This window comes from Olea europaea, chromosome 1 (assembly GCF_002742605.1).
Source record: "Olea europaea var. sylvestris chromosome 1, O_europaea_v1, whole genome shotgun sequence".
Lineage (NCBI taxonomy): Eukaryota > Viridiplantae > Streptophyta > Magnoliopsida > Lamiales > Oleaceae > Olea > Olea europaea.
The window spans coordinates 33,803,650-33,826,556 of NC_036237.1; the positions used below are offsets into that span (position 1 = coordinate 33,803,650).

Below are 22,907 nucleotides of genomic sequence, written 5' to 3' on the forward strand. Positions count from 1 at the left end.
GTTGTGATACGCTTTCACCATTATTTTGACCAAGTGTAGACTTGTGTCAATAGGGTTTTCCCGAACTTTCCTCTAATATATCAAACTTTTTAAATATTTTCTCAACATAATAAGACCAGGAAAGTACAATTCATTCCAATATTTTAGAGATTTTATCTCTAGTATTACATCTGCTGCATCCATGTCTTTCATGTCTAATGCTTCGTAAACATTTCCTTGGCATTTAGCACCACTTCGTGACTATTGCCCATCATTAACATATCGTCTACATGTAGACACATAATCGCATAGGCATTATGTGTATTTTCCACGAATACACACTTATCACATTCATTTATTTTGAACTCATTTGACAACACTGTTTTGTAATCTTTTGGTGCCATTGCTTAGGAGTTTGTTTCAATCCATATAAGGACTCAATAAGTTTACAAACTTTGTGGCTTTCACTTGGAGAGACTTTCAGGTTGCTCCATGTATATCTCTTCTTCTAGCTCACCGTCTAGGAATCCCATTTTCACATCCATTTGGTAAATCTCAAGGTTATGTATTGCCACAGTTGCAATTAGTAACCTTATCGAAGTGATTCTAGTCACGGGTGAGTAGTTAAAGAAGTAAAATCATTCTTCCTGCCCATATCCTTTAGCAACTAATCTAGCCTTATATTTGTCAATGGATCCATCAGATTTTAATCCATTTACACCCTAAGGCTTATTTTCGGGAAGTACATCTACCAATTCTCATGTATGAATTTGCATTATGGAATCCATCTCACTATTGATAGCTTCCCTCTGAAGCGGTACTTCCAGAATAGATATTGTTTCTTCAAAAGTCTTTGGGTAATTTTCTACCATATATGTGAGAAAATTCGGACCAAATGAAGTGGACGTTCTAGCCCTCTTACTACGCCTTGATTTTTCCTCATTTGAAGACCCAGTTGAAATTTCATATGTTCTTACATTTTCCTTGTCATTGCAAGGAAACATATTCTGAAAGAATATCGCATTCCTTGACTCAATTATGGTACCCACGTGTACATCTGATACTACTATTATTGGCGTATCCAATAAATATGCAATCAGTCGTATTGGGACCAATCTTTGTTTGTTTAGGCTTATGAATCTCAACCTTTACCAAACACCCCCACACTTTTAAGTGTTGGTAGGAAAGATGACGATATTTTCATAACTCATATGGAGTCTCTTCCATTTTCTTGAGAGGTACAGAAAAGTAAATCTTTACAATAAGATGCCCCCCACAATTCCTAAATTAGGAATATATGTGCAAGTAGTAGTATTGCACCCACATGTCTTGAACTTTTTACATAAGTTCTCAAGTATTTATGATAACCCCCACATTTTTGGGTTATTTTTAAACTTAGAGTTTATCAACTCTTTCATAGTTCAATCATTTATCACTTAGATAACGTCCGGATCGAGTGCTTCTTGAAAGTCGAAGTACTTTCAAAATAGTGGTTGTTGATTCATATAAATGAAAATCATTTTCCATTCAAAATTGTACTTCAATCAACTATATTAATTTGACCATCCAAAGTAATCAAGGTCATCACATAGACCAACGATGCTTTTAAAGCATATACCAATTTAACTGGTTCCACGATTGAAGTCAAATTCAATAATGAAGAAGACTAGGCATCTTCAAATATGTGTAACTTTCTCATTTGTGATATTTCACAAATAATATTATCACGTCAAATAGTAAAGTACATCTCACCTTATTCACCATATTCACATTTGAATGAATAAATCAACCATAAGTTGACAAGTTATGTTCTCAAAGTCACAACATTACAAAAGGACATACTTCTTGGAATTAATTTTAGAATATTTCATAATATTCTTCACAATTTTTTTCTCTATAAGATAGTTTTATCCTTTACAAATGAATGTTAATTTACAACCATTATTTTCAAGGATACTATTTGTGCACTGTGAGATATTTTCATATCCCAATAATTGGGCAGGCAATTTTCACTTTAAAATAATTAGGACGAAACCACGTTTTGTCGCACTCTTATACAACTATAATTTTGCATAAGTCATCTCATTTAATTTCATAAAATTAATTGAGACTATTATCATTAATCAATGTTTGTATAATTTTCAAACCAAAATCAATGGACATATACCGGATTTATAACTTCATACCGTATATGTCACTTATCGGATTGACGCATACTGTATATACAACTTATCGTATATGCGACTTACCGTATATGGAAGCTTACCAACTTACCGTATTTGGCAGCCTACTATATATGACAGCTTACCGTATTTGGCAGCTATGAAATGAACAGACATAATTTTCCATACTCACGGAACATCAAGAGACTATTATCCACATCACAAATCTGGATTTGAATGTTTCACAGTAGCACTAGAAAAATTAGGCAACATCCTAATGCAAAAGTGGCCTAGTGATACATACCCACATGTACGACAAATTTTAATTCTCTTACTCATAAATGACTAATTATTTGAATCTCTCATCAATGGACTTCCTTTGCAAATTATATATATTAAGCAATAATCATCATATGCATAAGGATAAACTACACATGGAAAGATGAAGGAAACTGAAGTCGGATTTGAATAGTCATCATGGCCAACTTAAATGTTTTCGTTTCACTTTTGAAACTTCCACCAATTGACCGAAAAAGAAAACTGAATTCTTTATTATGAATTGACATGATCAATATCAATAAATATGGTTTTGGTAATTTCCAATAGCAAATTCATTAGAAATGGATTTAAAGTAGAAACATTTGTTATGGATTTTCAGTTCTCTTCTTCATTCCACGCACAGGTTTATTGCCTTTTGAACAATATATATCCAACATTTTCTAAACCTAATTTCAAATCTAAATTATTTTGCATGCAATTATTCCAACCATGCAAAGACTTATGCAGATATACGATTTGCACATGGAGTGTAATTAGGAACAGACGGTAGCCATGCATTTTATAATTTATTTACATCTTTCCATAGACTTCCAATGCAATAATTTACTTTCCATCATATTATAAATAAATGGATGGCATAATACAATGTCGGTAGTTACAACATGATTAAGTTCACAACTTAATGATTTTTTCAGGACTCAACAGGCTTCGGTTCACATGCGAAATTAGAATTGGAAGAGATAACCTGTAAGATGCACTATAATAAACTGTTTTCATCCCTTCATTTATTTGAATACGTAACTTATCAAATTCTCAAACGTAAAACAAAAGGATGTGCACTCAGAGACTTATGGACAAAATATTTAGTTTTGCACAAGACCCAATCAAAATTCCTCATTGAGTTAAAGGTCCCAGCACATTGTTCAGAGATATAACTGACCAGCCGATCTAGATTACAACAGTTTAAAATGATGCCGTGCACAGTGTTAGTCGAACATGCGTAAATTCCAATTCGTGATACATACATACATACATACATACATACATACATATATACATATATATATATATATATCAATTTCTAACAGAATATTTTATGCACAACAACACAAATTCATCTTAAGGTTGTTGGAGAATTACATCGATAATTGTGCATAATATATTCATAAAAACATACCGTTAATTTACATGAAATCGACGACTTATCGAGATAGGATTTGAGAAGACAAATAAGAATTTATCGAATCCGAATACCTGAATATGGATTCTTCCCTTTCAACTCATGATCGAAAGCAAGTAATTCTTTGGATCAAACCTTGTAGGATAAACATATAAATAACATTAATCATTTTCTGAAATCAAATCATAATAAAAGGAATCAGAAAATGAAGAAAGAAGATGCAAATGACGGATTTTTGGCCGAGGCAAGTGTTGGACACTTTGTCCTTAAGATGAATTTGCCCTGCATCGATACTAACGGTTATCCGGCAATCATCTCCCAAGATACAATGACCACGTCGAGCCATAGGAGCATTCCAAATGACTTCGACCAGCGAACTCGAACAGAATTCCCTCTCTACCATGACCATGACCATAACTTTGATGCAAATGTTTTATACAAAATCAAATTGTAAATTGGAATGGAATGATATGGTATCTATGAGTTTTCTTGAATGAATAAAATCCAAACACATGGAGTCTATATATATAGTAGTTGGAAAGGCATGTCAAAAGATACAACTATACCAAGAGACACATCTCTTGGAATTCATAATTATTGGACATTAATCATACTCATACCAAGAGTCGTGATCTTTCATACGAAAAGCCACATTTTTCCTCCATATATTTTTAGAATATTCCACAATATTCTATACGATTTTTCCAATAATTTTCAGTATTTAAGCGGTTTACATTTGGCTTAATTTCTCATTCACCAAATAACGAATTCCACTTAAATAATCATTTAAAATGGGTCACAACCAATTTTCGATAAAAAAAATTCCAACAATATATACAAGACCTTGGAACTTAATGATAAGTGTGAAGACCAATATTCTCCACTCAAGCGTGGCAATCCTGCTTCAATCGCTACCTTTTCCCAGAGTATTTTCTATCCCAGATGACATCAAAATTAATAGTATTCCAAGATAATGCTGACTACTGAAATGTTTTGAACAGTAGTGATGCACTTGAAGCACACAAGGATAAATTCATGGCCTAATTGTTGCACACGAAAAGGAAGCAAATGAAGAACTTATGCACTCAATTCATGTCAATAAAAGGAGCATTCATGCACTTTCTTTACATATTATATATCAAAAAACATTAATTATAGCCTTCTAGTTGTATGGATTATGCAGTGTTGTTTATATAAAATCTGATACATTTTGGAGATTCTTCGATTCTTTGTCAATTGTTTGGAATTCAGTTTTATGTATCAACGAATTATTAACTCTAAATGTTCCGCCTCAATATGTTGTAGACCAATTTCTTGAACAAAAGTAATCCTTCCCACATAGCTAGTGCCTCAGCATCTTTAGCTAAACAATGGCCCATGAGCATCCTTGCACGAGTTACCACATTTAATTCAGATTTATTGGGAATAACCATGCCAACGCCAACTACTCATCCTCCTCTCACAGTGCTGTGTCACAATTTAATTTCAGCAGCCCATCCCCTGGCTGTGATCATCTCCTCCCTGTCTGAGATCTATCCACACACTCATCATGAGTTCCGTTTGCATATTGGAAGAAGCCTCAATGGTCTGATCCACCTATCGCCCACTGCCTCCATGCATTATCCAATTCCTCTCTCCTCATAGACACAACAGCAAGCATCCACCAAACCAACCTTTTGTTAGTCCTATAGCATCTCAAACATAGAGCCCGTTTGGCTGGGCTTTTGCTTTTGCTTCCGCTTCTTGAGAAAGCTACTTAACTTCTTCTAGCTAGATAAAGTACTTCCACAAAATTATCTAAACATATTCAAAAGTGGCTTTTGACTTTAGATATATTGCCAAATGGGCCTTGTAAGGTGGATCACATCATATTATTGGTGTAAGTTGATTGGTCTAGAGAATGTGACTTGGATTATCTTAGTTATGGAGTTATATGGACGATAGATCTTGTGGTCAATTACCTATACTAGTGTTGTCACTCTCTTGTTAATCATAGTACAATATTTGAATTTTGAATTCAAATGATTTGGCTCTATAATTACAAGACCTCTTCATTCTCTCGTTCTTGGACTTGGCATAACATTTGAGAGAGAGCATAGAGAGGTAATCAAGTGGGAGCTTTCCATAACTCCGGCGAAAATTCTTGGTGGCTTCCAGTGGATCCTTTCTTAGTATATCCATTGTCATTCCCGTGGATGACGGTGCATGATTTAATGTGGCACAAATCTGAGCTCAACATTAAGAACACTTCATTGGTGGTGTTGAAGAAGCTTTGTGTCATTTTTTGTTCAATTTTACACTTCGAGAATTTATTATTCTGCATTGTAGTTGTAATAATCTTTTATATACTACACTTTAAACTCTACAAATGGTATCAGAGCTTAGGCTAATGGTGAAAAGTATTAAAACAACCTGAAAATCAGATTGGAAGTCGAAGGGGGTTTGGTTTTGTTCGAAAACATCTTCAACAGAAACTTTAAACCCATTTTTTGAAAAATCAACGCACTTGGTGGACAAACGGAGACCACCACCAGACTCCAAAAATCAAGCAGAATATTTCGATGCAGCGCGTGTAAATACACACGCCGGCGGTTGAGGTGGCGCGTGGTAACACGCGCAGAGGACACTTGCGGCACGTGAGGGCTCGCGGAGGTGATATAGCTGGAGGTGGAAAAGGACATATTGTTTCTTGATGAATTTTTGACCTTCTGGTGGTGTTGGATTTCAGTTTTGTGCACTGTGGAAGCAGATACAGTCTCAGGCAGAAAGTGGAAAAGGAGAAACTCTTTCGTTGGCGGCTCGGTGGTGTTTCTTGGTGTTGCAGCAGCTGTTGGATGACTTAGGGCAGTTACTGGAGGCTTTAGATGGATAAAGACTCGCATCTCTCCTTAAAATACGAACCAATAGATTGGTTCGCTCGGTTTGCGCACTCTAACACCCTCTCGAATTTACAATTGAAATATTGTGTTATTTGATGCCATATTGTTACTCGACTCTTGTGATATTGGTTATGTGTTACTTGTTATGATATCATCAGTTATGTCATCTTAGAAAGTAATTTATACATAAATTGGTTTGAGCTTGCATTCGTGTGTGGGTAAATTGGCTAAGTAAAACTTTTTTCGAAAACATTATTTTGCTAATATGGCCTCTCGAGTTGAATTAGCACAATTTAATGGTAAGGGAGATTATTCCATTTGGAAGCAAAAAAATAAAAGCTATTTTAATTCAACAAAAGGTTTCTAAAGCTCTTCACGACCCAAAAAAATATCCCGATGCATTAAAAGCTAAACCGGATGAAATTACTGAAATGAATGAAATTGCACATAGTTTGATTATATTGCAATTATCTAATGATGTGTTAGGACAAGTTGAACAATATAAGACTGTCAAAGAGTTGTGGGAAGCACTTGACAAGCTATTTTTGGAAAAATCTCTTCCAAACAAAATACATTTGCTTTAAAAACTATTTAGTTTTAAGCTGGACCCGGAGAATGATCTTGAATCAAATTTGAGTGACTTTAACAGACTTGTTAAGTGTTTGGCCCACAACGATAAGAAATTTGATGATGAGTATCTAGTGGTTATACTTTTAAATGCTACGCCTGAATCTTATAGAGATGTTAGGAATGCTATCACGTATGCTAGGGATACTTTGATCAAAGATATTGTGACTGATGCTTTGAGGTCTAGGGAGCTAGAGCCTAAGAAAGAGTCGAGGGGTAGCTCGAGAGAAGAGAGTTTGTTTGTTAGAGAGAGGAATGAGACGAGGGAGAACCATTTTCAAAGTAAGAAGGGCAGAGAAAAATCGAAGGATAGGTCTAAGTCTAGAAATAAGAGTGGTAAGAAATGCTTTCATTGTGGCAAGTTAGGACATTTCAAGAAAGACTGTAATGACTTTAAAAAGAAACAAAGACCGTAGCACAATAATGATTAGAACTTAGTTGCTGTAAGTAATTCCCTCGATTGCTTACATGTTATGACCGTTTCAGGAGATTTTGACATCGAGGTAAATGGTGCTTGTGATAACATACATGTCATAAATGTTTCTAATATTGATTTTGACACTGAGTGGGTATTAGACTCAGGTGCTACTGTTTATATGTGTCCTGTTAAATCTTGGTTCATAACTATAGAGATGCGAATCCTAGAAAAATTTACTTAGGGGATGATCGTACACACAATGTAGAAGGAGTAGGTGATATTGCTATTAGGATGCATGATGGCATTATCAGACCCCTTAGAGGTGTTATATATGTCCCGAGCCTGGCAAGGAATCTCATTTCCTTAGGCACTCTAGAAGAAGAAGGTCATGAGTTCAAATCTCAAGCTAGTACTTTAAAGATTTGTAAAGGATCTCTGGTGGTTATGAAAGGTCCCAAGAAGAATATGTTATATGTCCTTCAAGGCAAAATCTTGGATAGCAAAGAGTCGACATTATCTTTAGTTTGTGAAGATAAATCAGATCTTTGCATAAGAGGATGGGACACATTGGGAACAAAGGATTGAAATACCTTAGTGACCAGAATTTACTTGGTAAGGATAGTGTTACACCTTTAAGTTTTTGCGAAACGTGTGTTCCAGGAAAGTCACACAGGGTTAGCTTTGGAATAAGTAAACACAGCACTAAGAGACCATTGGACTACATTCATGCAGATTTGTGGGGTCCTGAAATTACTCCACACATGGAGGAAATAGATTTTTTCTATTAATTGTTGATGATCACTCGAGGAAAGTTTGGGTGTATCTCCTTAAATCCAAATCTGAAACTTTTAGCAAGTTTAAGTCTTGGCTTGCCATAGTTGAAAATCAAATGGGAAAGGGTGTGAAAACTCTTTGAACGGATAATGGTTTAGAGTTTTGCAATTTCAAATTTGATAATTTCTACAAGAGAAAGGGTATAATGAAGCACAAGACTGTAAGACATACCCCTCAACAAAATGGGGGTAACAAGGAGAATGAATCAGACTTTAATGGATAAAGTCAGATGTATGTGATTAATTCTGGGTTGTCTAAAGGTTTTTGGGGCGAAGCCGTGTGCACTATTGCCTATTTGATAAATAGGTCACCTTTTAGTTCTGTTAACTTCAAGACTCCTCAAGAGTTGTGGTTTGGAAAATCCCCAGATTTGTCACATATTAGAGTGTTTGATTGTGCGGCTTATGCACATCAGGTTGAGGGTAAATTGAACCCTAGGGCTACTAAGTGTGTCATGTTAGATTATCCAAAGGGAGTAAAAGGATATAGACTATGGGTTTTAGGTGTAAAGAGCATTAAAATTATTAACAGTAGAGATGTGAAGTTCAATGAACTTAATATGCCTTGTCTTAAAAACATAGTAAGTCAGAACAAATAGACTGATGAAGGAAAATCCTCTACTGGAAAGAAGATGGAATTTGAGGTGAAGAGATTATGTGATAATCTAGAGGATAGTGAAATCCAACCTTAAGAAGAATCTGATTAAGAAGCAGTGATAGAACAACCTGAACTTGAAATTCCTGAAACTGTTGTCCCTAATTAAGAAACATCTGCAGGTACTAATTTTGATGATTATCAATTAGTGTGGGATAGAGAGAGAATACAAGTGAAGCCCAATTTGAAATACATCTCTTCAAATTTAATGAAATTTGTCTTAGTTTTAGGTGAAGCCTTAGAGTCAGTTAAACCGGCTTCATTTGAGGAAGCGGTTAACTGTAAAAATTTTGAAAGTTGGAAAAAGACTATGAGAGAAGCGATCTAGTCTCTAAACAAAAATGAGACTTCGAAGTTGGTTGAAAAACCAAAGAATCAAAAGGTAGTCCATTGTAAATGGATCTACAAGTTAAAAGAAAGAGTATGACCTAAAGACCCTTTAACATACAAAGCTAGCTTGGTTGCAAAGAGATTTACTCAGAGAGAAGGGATAGACTATAATGAGGTATTCTCACCGGTTATTCATTATAAAACTATCAGGTTAGTCTTAGCCTTAATTGTCCAGTGTGATTGGGAGTTGGAGCTTCTAGATGTTAAGACGGTTTTTCTTCATGGGGAGTTAGATGAATTGATCTACATGTCTCAACCTCAAGGGTTCGAGGTGAAGGGAAAATCAGAACTTGTGTGTTTGCTTAGAAAGTCCTTGTATGGTCTTAAGCAGAGCCATATGCAATGGTATAAGAGATTTGATGCTTGTATGCTTAAAAATGAGTTTAAGAGGAATGAATTTGATGCATGTCTATATTTTAATAACTCTAAGATATGCTGTGAAGTTTATTTACTGTTATATGTGGATGACATGTTGCTTGCTAGCCATAGTAAAGCTGAAATCATACAGATGAAAAACCTTTTAAAATCAAAATTTGACCTGAAAGGCTTAGGAGAGGCAAGGAAAATCCTTGGCATGGTTATTAAAAGGAATAGGACTGGTAATAGGATGACTATTAATCAAGAGTCTTATTTGGATAAAGTAATTACCAAATTTGGTATGAAATTTGCTAAGTCTGTCAATATACCATTAGCTATACACACGAACTTATCATCTGCACAATGCTCTAAAACTAAAGAAGAAATGCATGAAATGAGTAATGTTCCCTATGCTAATGTCATTGGGTCTGTAATGTATACTAATGGATATCACTTATAACCGAGAAATTTAGCGATGGATGTTATGTGATCCAAGGTGAAGATTTGTAAGGTGGATCACATCCTATTATTGATGCAAGTTGATTGGTCAAGAAAATGTGACTTGAATTGTATTAGTTATGGAGTAATATGGACCATAGATTAAATCCAACCGTTGGATTTAATCTTGTGGTCAATTACCTATACTAGTGTTGTCACTCTCTTATTGACGATAGTACAATATTTGAATTTTGAATTCAAAAGAATTGGCTCTATAATTACAAGACCTCTTCAATCTCTCATTCTTGGACTTGGCATAACATTTGAGAGAGAGCATAGAGAGGTAACCAAGTGGGAGCTTTCCATAACTCCGGCGAAAATTCTTGGTGGCTTCCGACGGATCCTTTATCGGTATATCCATTGCCATTCCCGTGGACGACGGTGCATGATCCAGTGTAGCACAAATCTGAGTTCAACATCAAGAACACTTCATTGGTGGTGTTGAAGAAGCTATGGGTCGTTTTTTGTTCGATTTTACACTTTGAGAATTTATTATTCCGCATTATAGTTGTAATAATCTTTTGTATACTACACTTTAAACTCTACATGCCTTATATAATAATATCTATTATGTCACGGAGAAGGTACAGTTTGAGGATCTCCCTCCAGCCTGCTCCTTTCCAGATGGCATTCACTACTTCGAACATGGAAAACACATGCATGATTGACACCGGGGATCCAATCCACCTTCCTTTGTAGTTGGTATACCGTTGTGGTGTAAACACCGAATTATCCTGAGTTGACATTGCCTTGTTGGAGTAAAATGACAAATGAGTTCTTTTATTAATGTGTTGATACTGAGCCAATTGTAACAAAATCTGTGATTAGTCCTTCATCGCACCCTCCTTGAACCACTTAGTTGCACTACTTACCCTATATTTTATCCCATTTCTTATTGTGTTATCTGTTAAAATGGAGATTCTAAGGTTTATTCATGTTGGACCCTAGTGCACTCAAGAGATCCATGTCTAAAGCACTAGAGATGGCTGGTAAAGAAAAAAGAGAACTAATCCCCATTATGATAACATGGAACTTAATGACACCTGCGAAGAACAATATTCACCACTCGAGTATGGCAATCCTGTTTCATCATTACCATTTCCGAGAGCATTTTCCATCCCTGATGACATCAAAATTGATAGTATTCCAAGAAAGCCTGCAACTACCATTTAATTTAATCACAGGTTGTCACTGCGATGATTCAAGGTTAAACTTGCTATGATCAACCCTGTTCAAGGTTAAATAGGAGTTCACGTGAGTCGCGTCCGAAATACTAATTTAAACACTATTCAAATGCATTTATCATGGCCAAACTGTAGATTCCATGTAAAATGTACATCCTAAGTCAAAATTTTAGGTGAGAACCACGATGGTTAATGATGGAGTTCCTGAATTTTCAAGTGGGAACCATAGGAAGCAAGTGTCCATATCAGATACCGGTATTTAATCGATATGAATTTATGATCTAACAAATCTCACATTGGTTACATATGGAAACAAAAATCAACAGGGTTTAGATCGGTTTATATAGGCCGCAATGACAATTCAAAATGTGTTGGGAATATTACAAATTAGTCAAACATCTAATCAATTCCGAAGGTAAGACATTGTTTTCAATTTTCCATTATCAAGAATTTTTCTTTGAACAATGTCTTTCACGCGGTAGGCTTCAACATATTCCAATCTCAAAAATCTCTTTTATTTTCTAATTGATTTAGAAGAATAAAACTATACCAGGAAAATATGAAATAAGGAGGGTTCAACATGTTGAGTTTACTCTTCACGGCTGTGGGATATTCAGCTTCACTTTTTCCTTTAAAAAGATGGCCAAAAAAAAAGTAGAAGATGTAATAGAAAAGCTCGCTCAGAACTCAAGTATATTTTCAACGTCAATATACAGACAAGGCTGAAACATATAAATATTTTCCATCACTAGGAGCTTCATAGATGTAGAACAAAGCTACAAATCTGGCAATTAATTCCTTTTGTTATTAATAATGAAGCAAAAAAAAAGGGAAAGAAAGAAATAAAGAAAATAAATCATAGGTGGTTGTTCAACATTGTTAAGCCAAGGCTTGATTATCATAGGCTGTTGTTTAATGCTACATGAAATTCACATGATTCTTGTTAACTTTCTAAGTCATTGGATGTCTCTGTTTAACATCGTGAACTTGTTTGTCAAAAATCTTGCAAAATAAGACATCAGGAACCAAAAGGTAAGGGTCATGCCCTATCTCCTCTCCAACTAGTAAGAGAGTAGTGTAATCGGGGCTGAAATTTGACACGGTTATAGTAAGCTTAGAAAAAGAGATTCTTACTGTTAAGATTTAAATAAATGATTTGTATGTAGATATAACAATATATGTATAGCATAAGTTAATAACATATGAAATAAGAAATTATGAGTTACGAAATAGCCTAGAAGAGTCACGAAAATAGCGGGCTCAAAGTCTTGTGATCTTTCCTTCGTTCAAGTCCTTTTGACATTGCTCGATTTTAAGATATAACTCATAGCCAATTATCATTTTATGGACACGATCATAGGAAAAGAAAGAACTAGTCTTATTTCGAGATGCTAAATTTATAGGATATAATATGAAATGTACAGAGACTATTTTTTTGAGTCATGTATATATAAAAAAAAAATAAAAAAAAATCACTCTTTTTTATAGTGAAGAATTCAATCTTCACAATAATGAAAATTAATACATTCAAATATAAGTTACACTACAAAATTTTGATTTTCCATTTTGTATTTACAAACTCGATATAAGGCTCGTGCTTCTTCTCCCTGTAATCGTGCCCATAGAAAAGTGAGCTCTAAGAGATTTATCTTGGAGCCTTATAATGTCAAAAGTACCCATGCGAAGAAAGTGCCACATGACTTTAGGACAACGATTTTTGCAATTCTCTTTTGTCAATCTTTCTTAACTCTTAATTTCCTATTTTGTATGTTATTAACTTATGCTATACATATTGTTATGTATTATCTAAACTATAAAATCTACATTCAAATCACTTATGTAAATCTTAACACTTACCTCGAAATTGAATGATATTTGAAAAATTGACTTGTTAGATATACTGACACATGGTCTAGAAAATATGTGATAATCGTACTCGTCACGTTGTTAATATGTAAGGGTGTCCAATTCAATATATTGGAGATTGGCCGTGGGGAAATCTCAGAAATAGGTAGTCAACTTTAGTGCCTAACTTCAAGGGAAGTTTCATATGTCACAGAACCAGTTGGAAAAAGAAGAAATCCATTGCCTGTCCACCTGTTATCACTATTATTCTGGTTAATCTGATACTACCAAATGGAACATTTCGTGATTCAACGGTTCAGATTGTTTTGGTCGTGTGTGGGAACCTACTTTATACCAACGTCTCCATTTCTTTCTTACATTTTGTCACGACAATGGGGGAAAAAAATGTATGAAAATGTATGAATTTACATAATTTTGAAAGTCAGCGAAGTCGCCGAAGCGAGTCTAAAGGCCAAAGAGTCATCCCGAAAACCAAGGCTGGATTCTTAGACTTGTTCTGCTTCGATAGAGGCACTCTAACTGTAAGTGAGTACAAATAGTGAGTGTCGCGTAGTAAAGAGCGATAAGACGTATTTATGTTTCAACGAAATTTATTTAGTGAAAACAAGGATCAACGTCGTTTTTCTTGATGGGAATTCCGTAATTTCAGGTAAAATTTCACATAGCACCTCTCAATTATTGACAAAGAGTCATATAGTCATCATTTCAGTGAAATATTTCACATTACTTTTTAAAGAAAATTTTGTGAAGAAATTTATCAATTAACTATTTAAAATTGGAACAATAATTAGACAGAAAATAAATTTTTTTTATTCAATCAACTGGGATCTTTGCAAGATGTTCACACGTATATTATAATCAAGAAAGATTGATTTAAAATTTACTCAAGTCAATATTCAATTTCTTAGTTGGATTTGAATCACAAATTTCTATATTTTTAATTCACAAACTTTAAGCTTTTAATTCCACAAATTCACGCTTCCAATCTTCCAATCTTCTGTGGTATTTCTAAAATATAGCCCTTGTTTGAGCCCCATTTTTCAACCAAAATACATTCTTCAATAGTGATTTGACATCATTTCAATCACATATTCTTCAATAAAATAATATTATATGCAAATCAAAAAATCTTCCTTATTTTTTAACCACACATTTCTTATTAATATACTATTCAAAAATTCATTTTTTTCACAAAAATGGGACTCAAACAAGGGCATAGACTACATCAATGTGTGGACACTTCTTCAATTTAATGAAAATTCTAAACTGGATAGACAAAGAGAAAAAAATAAAATTTTTTTTTCTCTGAAAATGTGTCTCACATTTTTTTTTCTTTAAAGAATTCTTCCCCTCGATGTGTGTATATAGACCAAAGAGGCAAAGAGCTCCAGTTCAAGTTCACATTTAATTAGGCCATAATTGATTTAATTGTACATATGGTTCCCTAAACTTTAATTACAATTATAATTAAGTTCAAACCTTTCAAAGTAACTGCAATTGAGTCCAAAACAAAAGCTACCATTAGGAATTGTTCGGACATATTTTTCAAGTTCCAATAATTATATCATGTCTAGATACCATAAATCACCCAATCTAAATTATTAGTTGTTTTTTCCCCCCACGAGTGATAAAAGATTGCACTCTTGAACTTATAAAATCACATAAACTAAAATATCAATATTTTTCTCTAACCTATCGTATACAAATTTCATTCATATCTGAGATCTCATTAGGTAAGTCATAAATGACCATTTTGTCTCTTTAATTATTTTCAATAACTTAAGTTACATTTTCTCCAACGGTCACGTGAATCAAATAGCCGTTACCAAATATGAAGCTCAAATTTATAATCGTTCAACAGAAAATGGTTAAGTAGTCACTCGACCCATCTTTCAGAATGATGATTCCCTACACAAATTCATGTACTCTACTTCATTCTTTTTCAAATTCCCACCTTACCGAATATTTAATCAATCAAATTCATCTCACTCACTAGTAAATCAAAGAATTATTAAACTCAAGGAAAAGATATACATAACTTTGTCAAAATATTTGGATGAAATACGATTATCAAGTGGAATTTAATTCTTCGCAAGGTCATGTTATAGAATTAAATTCAACACGTGGTATATTCATACACTCGACGTGTATTAGTGTCACTTGGGGATGGCAATTGGGTTCGTCGGCTCGGGCAGCCCATAGCTTGGCTCAAAAAAAGCTCAAGACTCGGGCCGAGACCCATTTTGGGGTGCCGAACAAAGCTCGAGTCAGCCCGTGTGACTCATCGGCTCGAGCTCACGAGCCTATATTTAAAAAAACATATACAAAAAAAAAATACAAAAAAATATTTAAAAGGCAGCAACTATAATATAAAAAAATACCAAAGCCAAAACAAAATCGAGCCTGTCCAGCTCGGAAAGGCCGAAGTCGAAAGCTCGGGTTGAACCTAATTTTTTTTGTAGAGCTATTGCTCGGCTCGATTTGGGCCCAAAAAAGCTATGAAGACAAATAAACGAGGAGGATAGGCAAGCAGAGATGAAAGTAGAGAGCTAACCTAAACACAAGAAAAGATCCATTGAAAGAAGGGATTCGGGGAGGAAATGGGATAAGTGAGTACAAATAGTGAGTGTCGCGTAGTAAAGAGCGATAAGACGTATTTATGTTTCAACGAAATTTATTTAGTGAAAACAAGGATCAACGTCGTTTTTCTTGATGGGAATTCCGTAATTTCAGGTAAAATTTCACATAGCACCTCTCAATTATTGACAAAGAGTCATATAGTCATCATTTCAGTGAAATATTTCACATTACTTTTTAAAGAAAATTTTGTGAAGAAATTTATCAATTAACTATTTAAAATTGGAACAATAATTAGACAGAAAATAAATTTTTTTTATTCAATCAACTGGGATCTTTGCAAGATGTTCACACGTATATTATAATCAAGAAAGATTGATTTAAAATTTACTCAAGTCAATATTCAATTTCTTAGTTGGATTTGAATCACAAATTTCTATATTTTTAATTCACAAACTTTAAGCTTTTAATTCCACAAATTCACGCTTCCAATCTTCCAATCTTCTGTGGTATTTCTAAAATATAGCCCTTGTTTGAGCCCCATTTTTCAACCAAAATACATTCTTCAATAGTGATTTGACATCATTTCAATCACATATTCTTCAATAAAATAATATTATATGCAAATCAAAAAATCTTCCTTATTTTTTAACCACACATTTCTTATTAATATACTATTCAAAAATTCATTTTTTTCACAAAAATGGGACTCAAACAAGGGCATAGACTACATCAATGTGTGGACACTTCTTCAATTTAATGAAAATTCTAAACTGGATAGACAAAGAGAAAAAAATAAAATTTTTTTTTCTCTGAAAATGTGTCTCACATTTTTTTTTCTTTAAAGAATTCTTCCCCTCGATGTGTGTATATAGACCAAAGAGGCAAAGAGCTCCAGTTCAAGTTCACATTTAATTAGGCCATAATTGATTTAATTGTACATATGGTTCCCTAAACTTTAATTACAATTATAATTAAGTTCAAACCTTTCAAAGTAACTGCAATTGAGTCCAAAACAAAAGCTACCATTAGGAATTGTTCGGACATATTTTTCAAGTTCCAATAATTATATCATGTCTAGATACCATAAATCACCCAATCTAAATTATTAGTTGTTTTTTCCCCCCACGAGTGATAAAAGATTGCACTCTTGAACTTATAAAATCACATAAACTAAAATATCAATATTTTTCTCTAACCTATCGTATACAAATTTCATTCATATCTGAGATCTCATTAGGTAAGTCATAAATGACCATTTTGTCTCTTTAATTATTTTCAATAACTTAAGTTACATTTTCTCCAACGGTCACGTGAATCAAATAGCCGTTACCAAATATGAAGCTCAAATTTATAATCGTTCAACAGAAAATGGTTAAGTAGTCACTCGACCCATCTTTCAGAATGATGATTCCCTACACAAATTCATGTACTCTACTTCATTCTTTTTCAAATTCCCACCTTACCGAATATTTAATCAATCAAATTCATCTCACTCACTAGTAAATCAAAGAATTATTAAACTCAAGGAAAAGATATACATAACTTTGTCAAAATATTTGGATGAAATACGATTATCAAGTGGAATTTAATTCTTCGCAAGGTCATGTTATAGAATTAAATTCAACACGTGGTATATTCATACACTCGACGTGTATTAGTGTCACCTGGGGATGGCAATTGGGTTCGTCGGCTCGGGCAGCCCATAGCTTGGCTCAAAAAAAGCTCAAGACTCGGGCCGAGACCCATTTTGGGGTGCCGAACAAAGCTCGAGTCAGCCCGTGTGACTCATCGGCTCGAGCTCACGAGCCTATATTTAAAAAAACATATACAAAAAAAAAATACAAAAAAATATTTAAAAGGCAGCAACTATAATATAAAAAAATACCAAAGCCAAAACAAAATCGAGCCTGTCCAGCTCGGAAAGGCCGAAGTCGAAAGCTCGGGTTGAGCCTAATTTTTTTTGTAGAGCTATTGCTCGGCTCGATTTGGGCCCAAAAAAACTCAATCATTTTACCCGAGCCTGGAATTTCGGCTCGGCTCGGTTCGACTCGTTGACATCCTTAGTGTCACCGTTAAACCATTTTTGCAATAAGGACAACACATAAACTCGAATCATGAAATAGTCAACACTACAATCTTCAAGTGCAAGGTGTCAATCCTCATAAATTGGTCCTAGGCAATTTTATTTATAATTAAAATATAAGTCACGTTGCACTTATCAATGCAAGTATTAAAGTATAAGAGTCATGTTGTACTTTTCAACGCAAGTACCCAACTTATATTATTATAAATGGTCATAGACACTTTTATTTTGCATGCTAAAGATTAAATAAATAATATAGCAGTAAGTAAATAAAAAAGAATTTATTATTTATTAAATTATCTCCCTGGAATTCGTAGTATCCTACTTTCATGCAAGTCATTGCGGTTAACAAACAATCGATATTTCACGATCAAGGGTGTAATTTTGTTATAGCAAAACTATAACACTAACAACTTCAAGAAGTGGAAGACTAAAAATAGATCAACCTCACTATAACTTGATTGGAAATCAATTCCGACTGAACATTTGAGTGTGAAACTCTGACTTTGTATTCTAATTTTTGTAATGGTCCATAAAGTATCGCTAGCTTTCTTTTGGTTCATGAATCATGGGGTGAACATGTGAGGAATGTATTGGAAGAATGTATAGTTTTCTCCTGTCTACCTATATAACATAAATTGAAATACAATACAAACTGAAAAAATTATGAAGAAAAAAAGAAATGGTTCGTCTGTTATCATTATTATTCTGGTTAATCTGCTACTACCAGATGAATCACTGGGGGATTCAAGACTTCAGTTGGTTCAGATCGAGTGTAAGAGCCAGCCTGAACACGAGATTCACAACACCAACATTTTTATCCGAAACTTCGTCATCACAATGGAAAAGTTAAGAGTGAAAATGCATACTTCAGGTTATGGCACAGCAGTAACGAGCTCAGGACCCGATGCTAATTATGGACTAGCAGAATGCTATGGTGATCTTTCTGTACAAGATTGTGGGTTATGCTATGCTGTAGCGCGCACAATTCTTCCTCTGTGCTATCCAGTCAATGGAGGAAGGGTTTTCCTCGATGGTTGCTTCATAAGAGCCGAGAATTATAGATTCTTTCAGGAGTACACTGGACCAAATGACAGGGCCGTATGTGGTAATAGAACGCAAAAGAATTTTGGATTTCTGGTATCTGCAAGGCAGGCTGTTAAACAAGTAGCTTCAGCAGCACCAAACAACAAAGGCTTTGCACGAATTCAAGTGCCTGCGTCGGGGATGACAAATGAGTCGGCTTATGTTATTGCTCACTGCTGGAGGACACTTAGTGATGACTCTTGCAGAGCTTGTTTGGAGAATGCGTCAGTGTCTATACGGGGATGTTTGCCATGGTCTGAGGGTCGGGCACTGAATTCAGGGTGCTTCATGAGATACTCCGACACCAACTTCCTTAATCCTGTACAAGTAAATAGAAGTCCTAATCCTAGACAGGGAAATGGCAGTTCAAGAGGTAAAATCAGCTTTGTGTTCTTCTCCCTAGCATTTCTACAATAATTTTCATCTCTTCTCTTTGTGCCAGCACTAACAGTTTCAACCCTTCATTTTCTTTGTGTTTCTTCCCTCTTACTGTGTTAAAACTGCACTTCTATATCAATATAGCCAGATCATGCATTTTCAACTGACTTCTGCAGGGAAAATAACAGCTCTCATAGTGGCATCTGTTAGTTCAATAGCTGTTTCGGTAATTGGAGCATTTGTTGGGGTTTATATCTGGAAACACAAAAGAATACAGAAGAAGAGAAAAGGTAGAATACATTTTGCCTGTACAAGCAATGATGACACAGAATTCCTTAGCTTTTCATCACTTTGCACCTTTCTCTTCAAAAAACGATTAATCAAGTATCAACAGGTGATGCAGAGAAACTAGTGAAGCTTCTTTACAATAGCTTCAAATATTCCACACTTGAGAAAGCAACTGGTTTTTTTGACGAAGCTAACAAGCTTGGGCAAGGTGGATTTGGCACAGTTTATAAGGTTATTCCTCCATAGATGTGGTAAATGAAGAGCACTGACGTAAATTGATGTCTAAGCTAAAGTTTTTTGTTATTGCAGGGAGTGTTGGTAGGTGGAAGAGAAATAGCTGTGAAGAGGCTATTCTTTAACAACAAACATAGAGCAGCAGATTTCTACAATGAAGTCAACATTATTAGTAGCGTCGAGCACAAAAATCTGGTCAAGTTGTTGGGGTGCAGTTTCTCGGGACCTGAAAGTCTGCTTGTATATGAATTTCTACCAAACAAGAGCCTTGATTTCTTTATCTTTGGTAAGTACTAGAATTCAATTTCATTTAGAATAGAAATTCAGATTGCTGGCTCAGAATCATGGCATAGATTTCTATAATGATCATGTATTGCTTTTACAATCTGTGTTCAGCAGTGATAAAATCGTTAGGCTGTTATTTTGATTTTGACAGATCCAAACAAAGGTAAAGAGCTAAATTGGGAGAAGAGGTTTGAGATAGTTATAGGGACAGCAGAAGGATTGGTCTACCTTCATGAAAACACGAACACAAGAATTGTTCACAGAGACATCAAAGCAAGTAATATCCTCTTGGACTCAAGATTCCGTGCTAAGATTGCCGATTTTGGGTTGGCAAGGTCTTTTCAAGAAGATAAAAGTCATATCAGCACCGCCATTGCAGGAACATTGTGTGTATTTTCCTTTTTATTCTAATCTTTACTCCATAATATCAAAATTAAATTTACAAATTAATTCTTGAATTTGCAATATGTAGGGGATATATGGCTCCAGAATATTTAGTTCATGGCCAATTGACAAAAAAGGCAGATGTGTATAGTTTTGGTGTACTTCTTGTTGAAATTGTCACTGGAAGACAGAACAACAGGAGCAAAGCCTCCGAGTACTCGGACAGCTTATTAACTATAGTAAGTTCTCAAATCTTCTTCTTTTCACTTTATATTTCATTATATACATCGAAAATCCTTTTAAAGTAGAGATGAGATGGAATCTATTACACGTACCTTCTTTTTCAGAAGTTTCATAATAACTCTTTCAGCTTCCCTTCAAAAGCCTTATTAGGCTCAAGTATCAGCTTCGCCTTTGATTTTAGATCAGAAAGCTGATCGAGCATTATATGTGCCCTTGTAGACCAACTATGCTTGCATGAAATCTCTAGTTGATTCTCAAGATGCTGAAAGTCATTAATTTTGATGTCCCCAAGTCATCTCCGGGAAATTTCTCTGGTACAATTATAGTGACTTGTCGTTAGATTTGAACTTATTAGAAACTCCTTATAGCTGCTTTGCTCTACATCTCTGTGGCTAATTGATCGGCCCCCAGCAAATCATAACTGCATTTTCGATACCTTTCATGTGTTTAGAGCATATTTTAACGGCTGCTGAACACAGAAAGTTGCACATTTAGAGAAGATGATGAGAGAAACCTTGTCATCATAGAGCATAAAGAGTTCTTAGTCTTTCTTGAGCAGCCCGTTTCTTCTCTCTGTGAATATCACCTTCCTATTTTTCTTGGTCTCTATTCCCTTCAGCAGAAATCTCCCCATCACCATTATCTTGAGTGCGCCTAAATCTACCTGACTTGAACCTCTTTCTCTCAATTGACACATATTTTTGTTCACTAAAATAGCGAAACACTTCAAACCTTAAAAACGAGACAAAAGAAAAGGTTTATCTATTCACAATAATACAGAGTTCTAATAACTTACTCAACATATAACGTTTCATTATCATTTAACTGTTATTACATTATTTTGGATGCATGAGAACAGGCATGGAAGCACTTTCAGCAAAGAAAAGTAGATGAGCTGATCGACCCAAACTTAACGATGCATAACTATCACGATATTGATGTTAAAAACGAGATTCTACGGGTGGTTCATGTCGGACTCTTGTGTGCTCAAGAGATCCCATCCCTACGACCATCCATGTCTAAAGCACTAGAGATGCTGGTGAAGAAAGAAGAGCACCTTCCTCCACCGTCTAATCCCCCTTATATATACGAGACCGTGGAACTTATTGACACACTCGAATGTGGCAATCCTGCTTCAACTGCTACCATTTCCCAGAGTATCTTCTATCCCAGATGACATCAAAATTGATAGTATTCCAAGAAAATGCTGACTGCTGAAATGTTTTGAATGGTAGTGATGCACTTGAAGCACGTCAGGATAAAATCATCACTCAATTCATGTAAATCAAAGGAGGATTCATGCACTTTCTTTACATTGAAAAACATTAATCATAGCCTTCTAGTTGTACGGACTAGGCAGCATTGTTTATATAAATTTGATACATTTTGGAGCTTCTTCAATTCTTTGTCGGTTTTCTGGTATTCATTTTTACGGATCAACAAACGAATTATTTAAAGCTAATAGTTATCCATGTTTTCGATATCGATCTTACTCTTCTTTTGATGTTTTAGAGCTAATAATTATCCATGTTATTGAGAATAACGTTTGAAAAGGCTTGCCTATGTCGCATGACAAAAACAAGAAAAATCAACTTCTTAATCACCTTAATAAAATGAGATGAAAATTCCGAGAACTTGAGAATACGAACCTAAAATAAAGATCAATTGGTAAGAGAGTGTTTGATTGACATGGAAAATATCACCTAGAAAAGAAAATATTTTCCATCTTTTGTGGAAAATAAAAACTACCTCTACCCAAGGAAAATATTTTCCTTAAAAACAAGGAAAATTAGGCATATTTTCAAAAGTTGGAAAATGTTTTTCATGGAAAAAAATAGCAATCAAACACTCCAAGTAAAAATTTGGCATGCAGTATATATCTAACTTACGATTATGAAAAGATATATTTTATTATAGCACGATTCAATGAATCATCTCGATAGACCTAAAAGATGACATATCTACTAGAAAAGTAGTTGAATCATAAATGTTACATCAACTTTAAAATAAATGAATTTACTTCGTAATCAATAAAATTA

General features: G+C 34.6%; 1 protein-coding gene across 1 annotated transcript; it reads left to right on the forward strand.

The window, feature by feature from the left end:
• The first annotated feature begins 18,550 nt into the window (after positions 1 to 18,550).
• Positions 18,551 to 22,273, forward strand: LOC111402167 (cysteine-rich receptor-like protein kinase 2). The gene is made up of 7 exons (XM_023030309.1): positions 18,551 to 19,429; positions 19,611 to 19,724; positions 19,829 to 19,953; positions 20,032 to 20,242; positions 20,393 to 20,627; positions 20,714 to 20,864; positions 21,728 to 22,273. Exons 1-7 carry the CDS (start codon positions 18,637 to 18,639, stop codon positions 22,043 to 22,045), a joined length of 1,947 nt encoding a protein of 648 aa, XP_022886077.1. The 5' UTR covers positions 18,551 to 18,636; the 3' UTR covers positions 22,046 to 22,273.
• Positions 22,274 to 22,907: the final 634 nt, after the last annotated feature.

Bases quoted from the DNA above. Each gene is read 5' to 3' on its own strand.
- LOC111402167 (XM_023030309.1), top strand. From the start codon at position 18,637: ATGAAGAAAAAAAGAAATGGTTCGTCTGTTATCATTATTATTCTGGTT. The intron at 19,430-19,610 runs GTAAAATCAGCT...TGACTTCTGCAG, and splicing joins GGGAAATGGCAGTTCAAGAG to GGAAAATAACAGCTCTCATA. The intron at 20,865-21,727 runs GTAAGTTCTCAA...GCATGAGAACAG, and splicing joins CGGACAGCTTATTAACTATA to GCATGGAAGCACTTTCAGCA.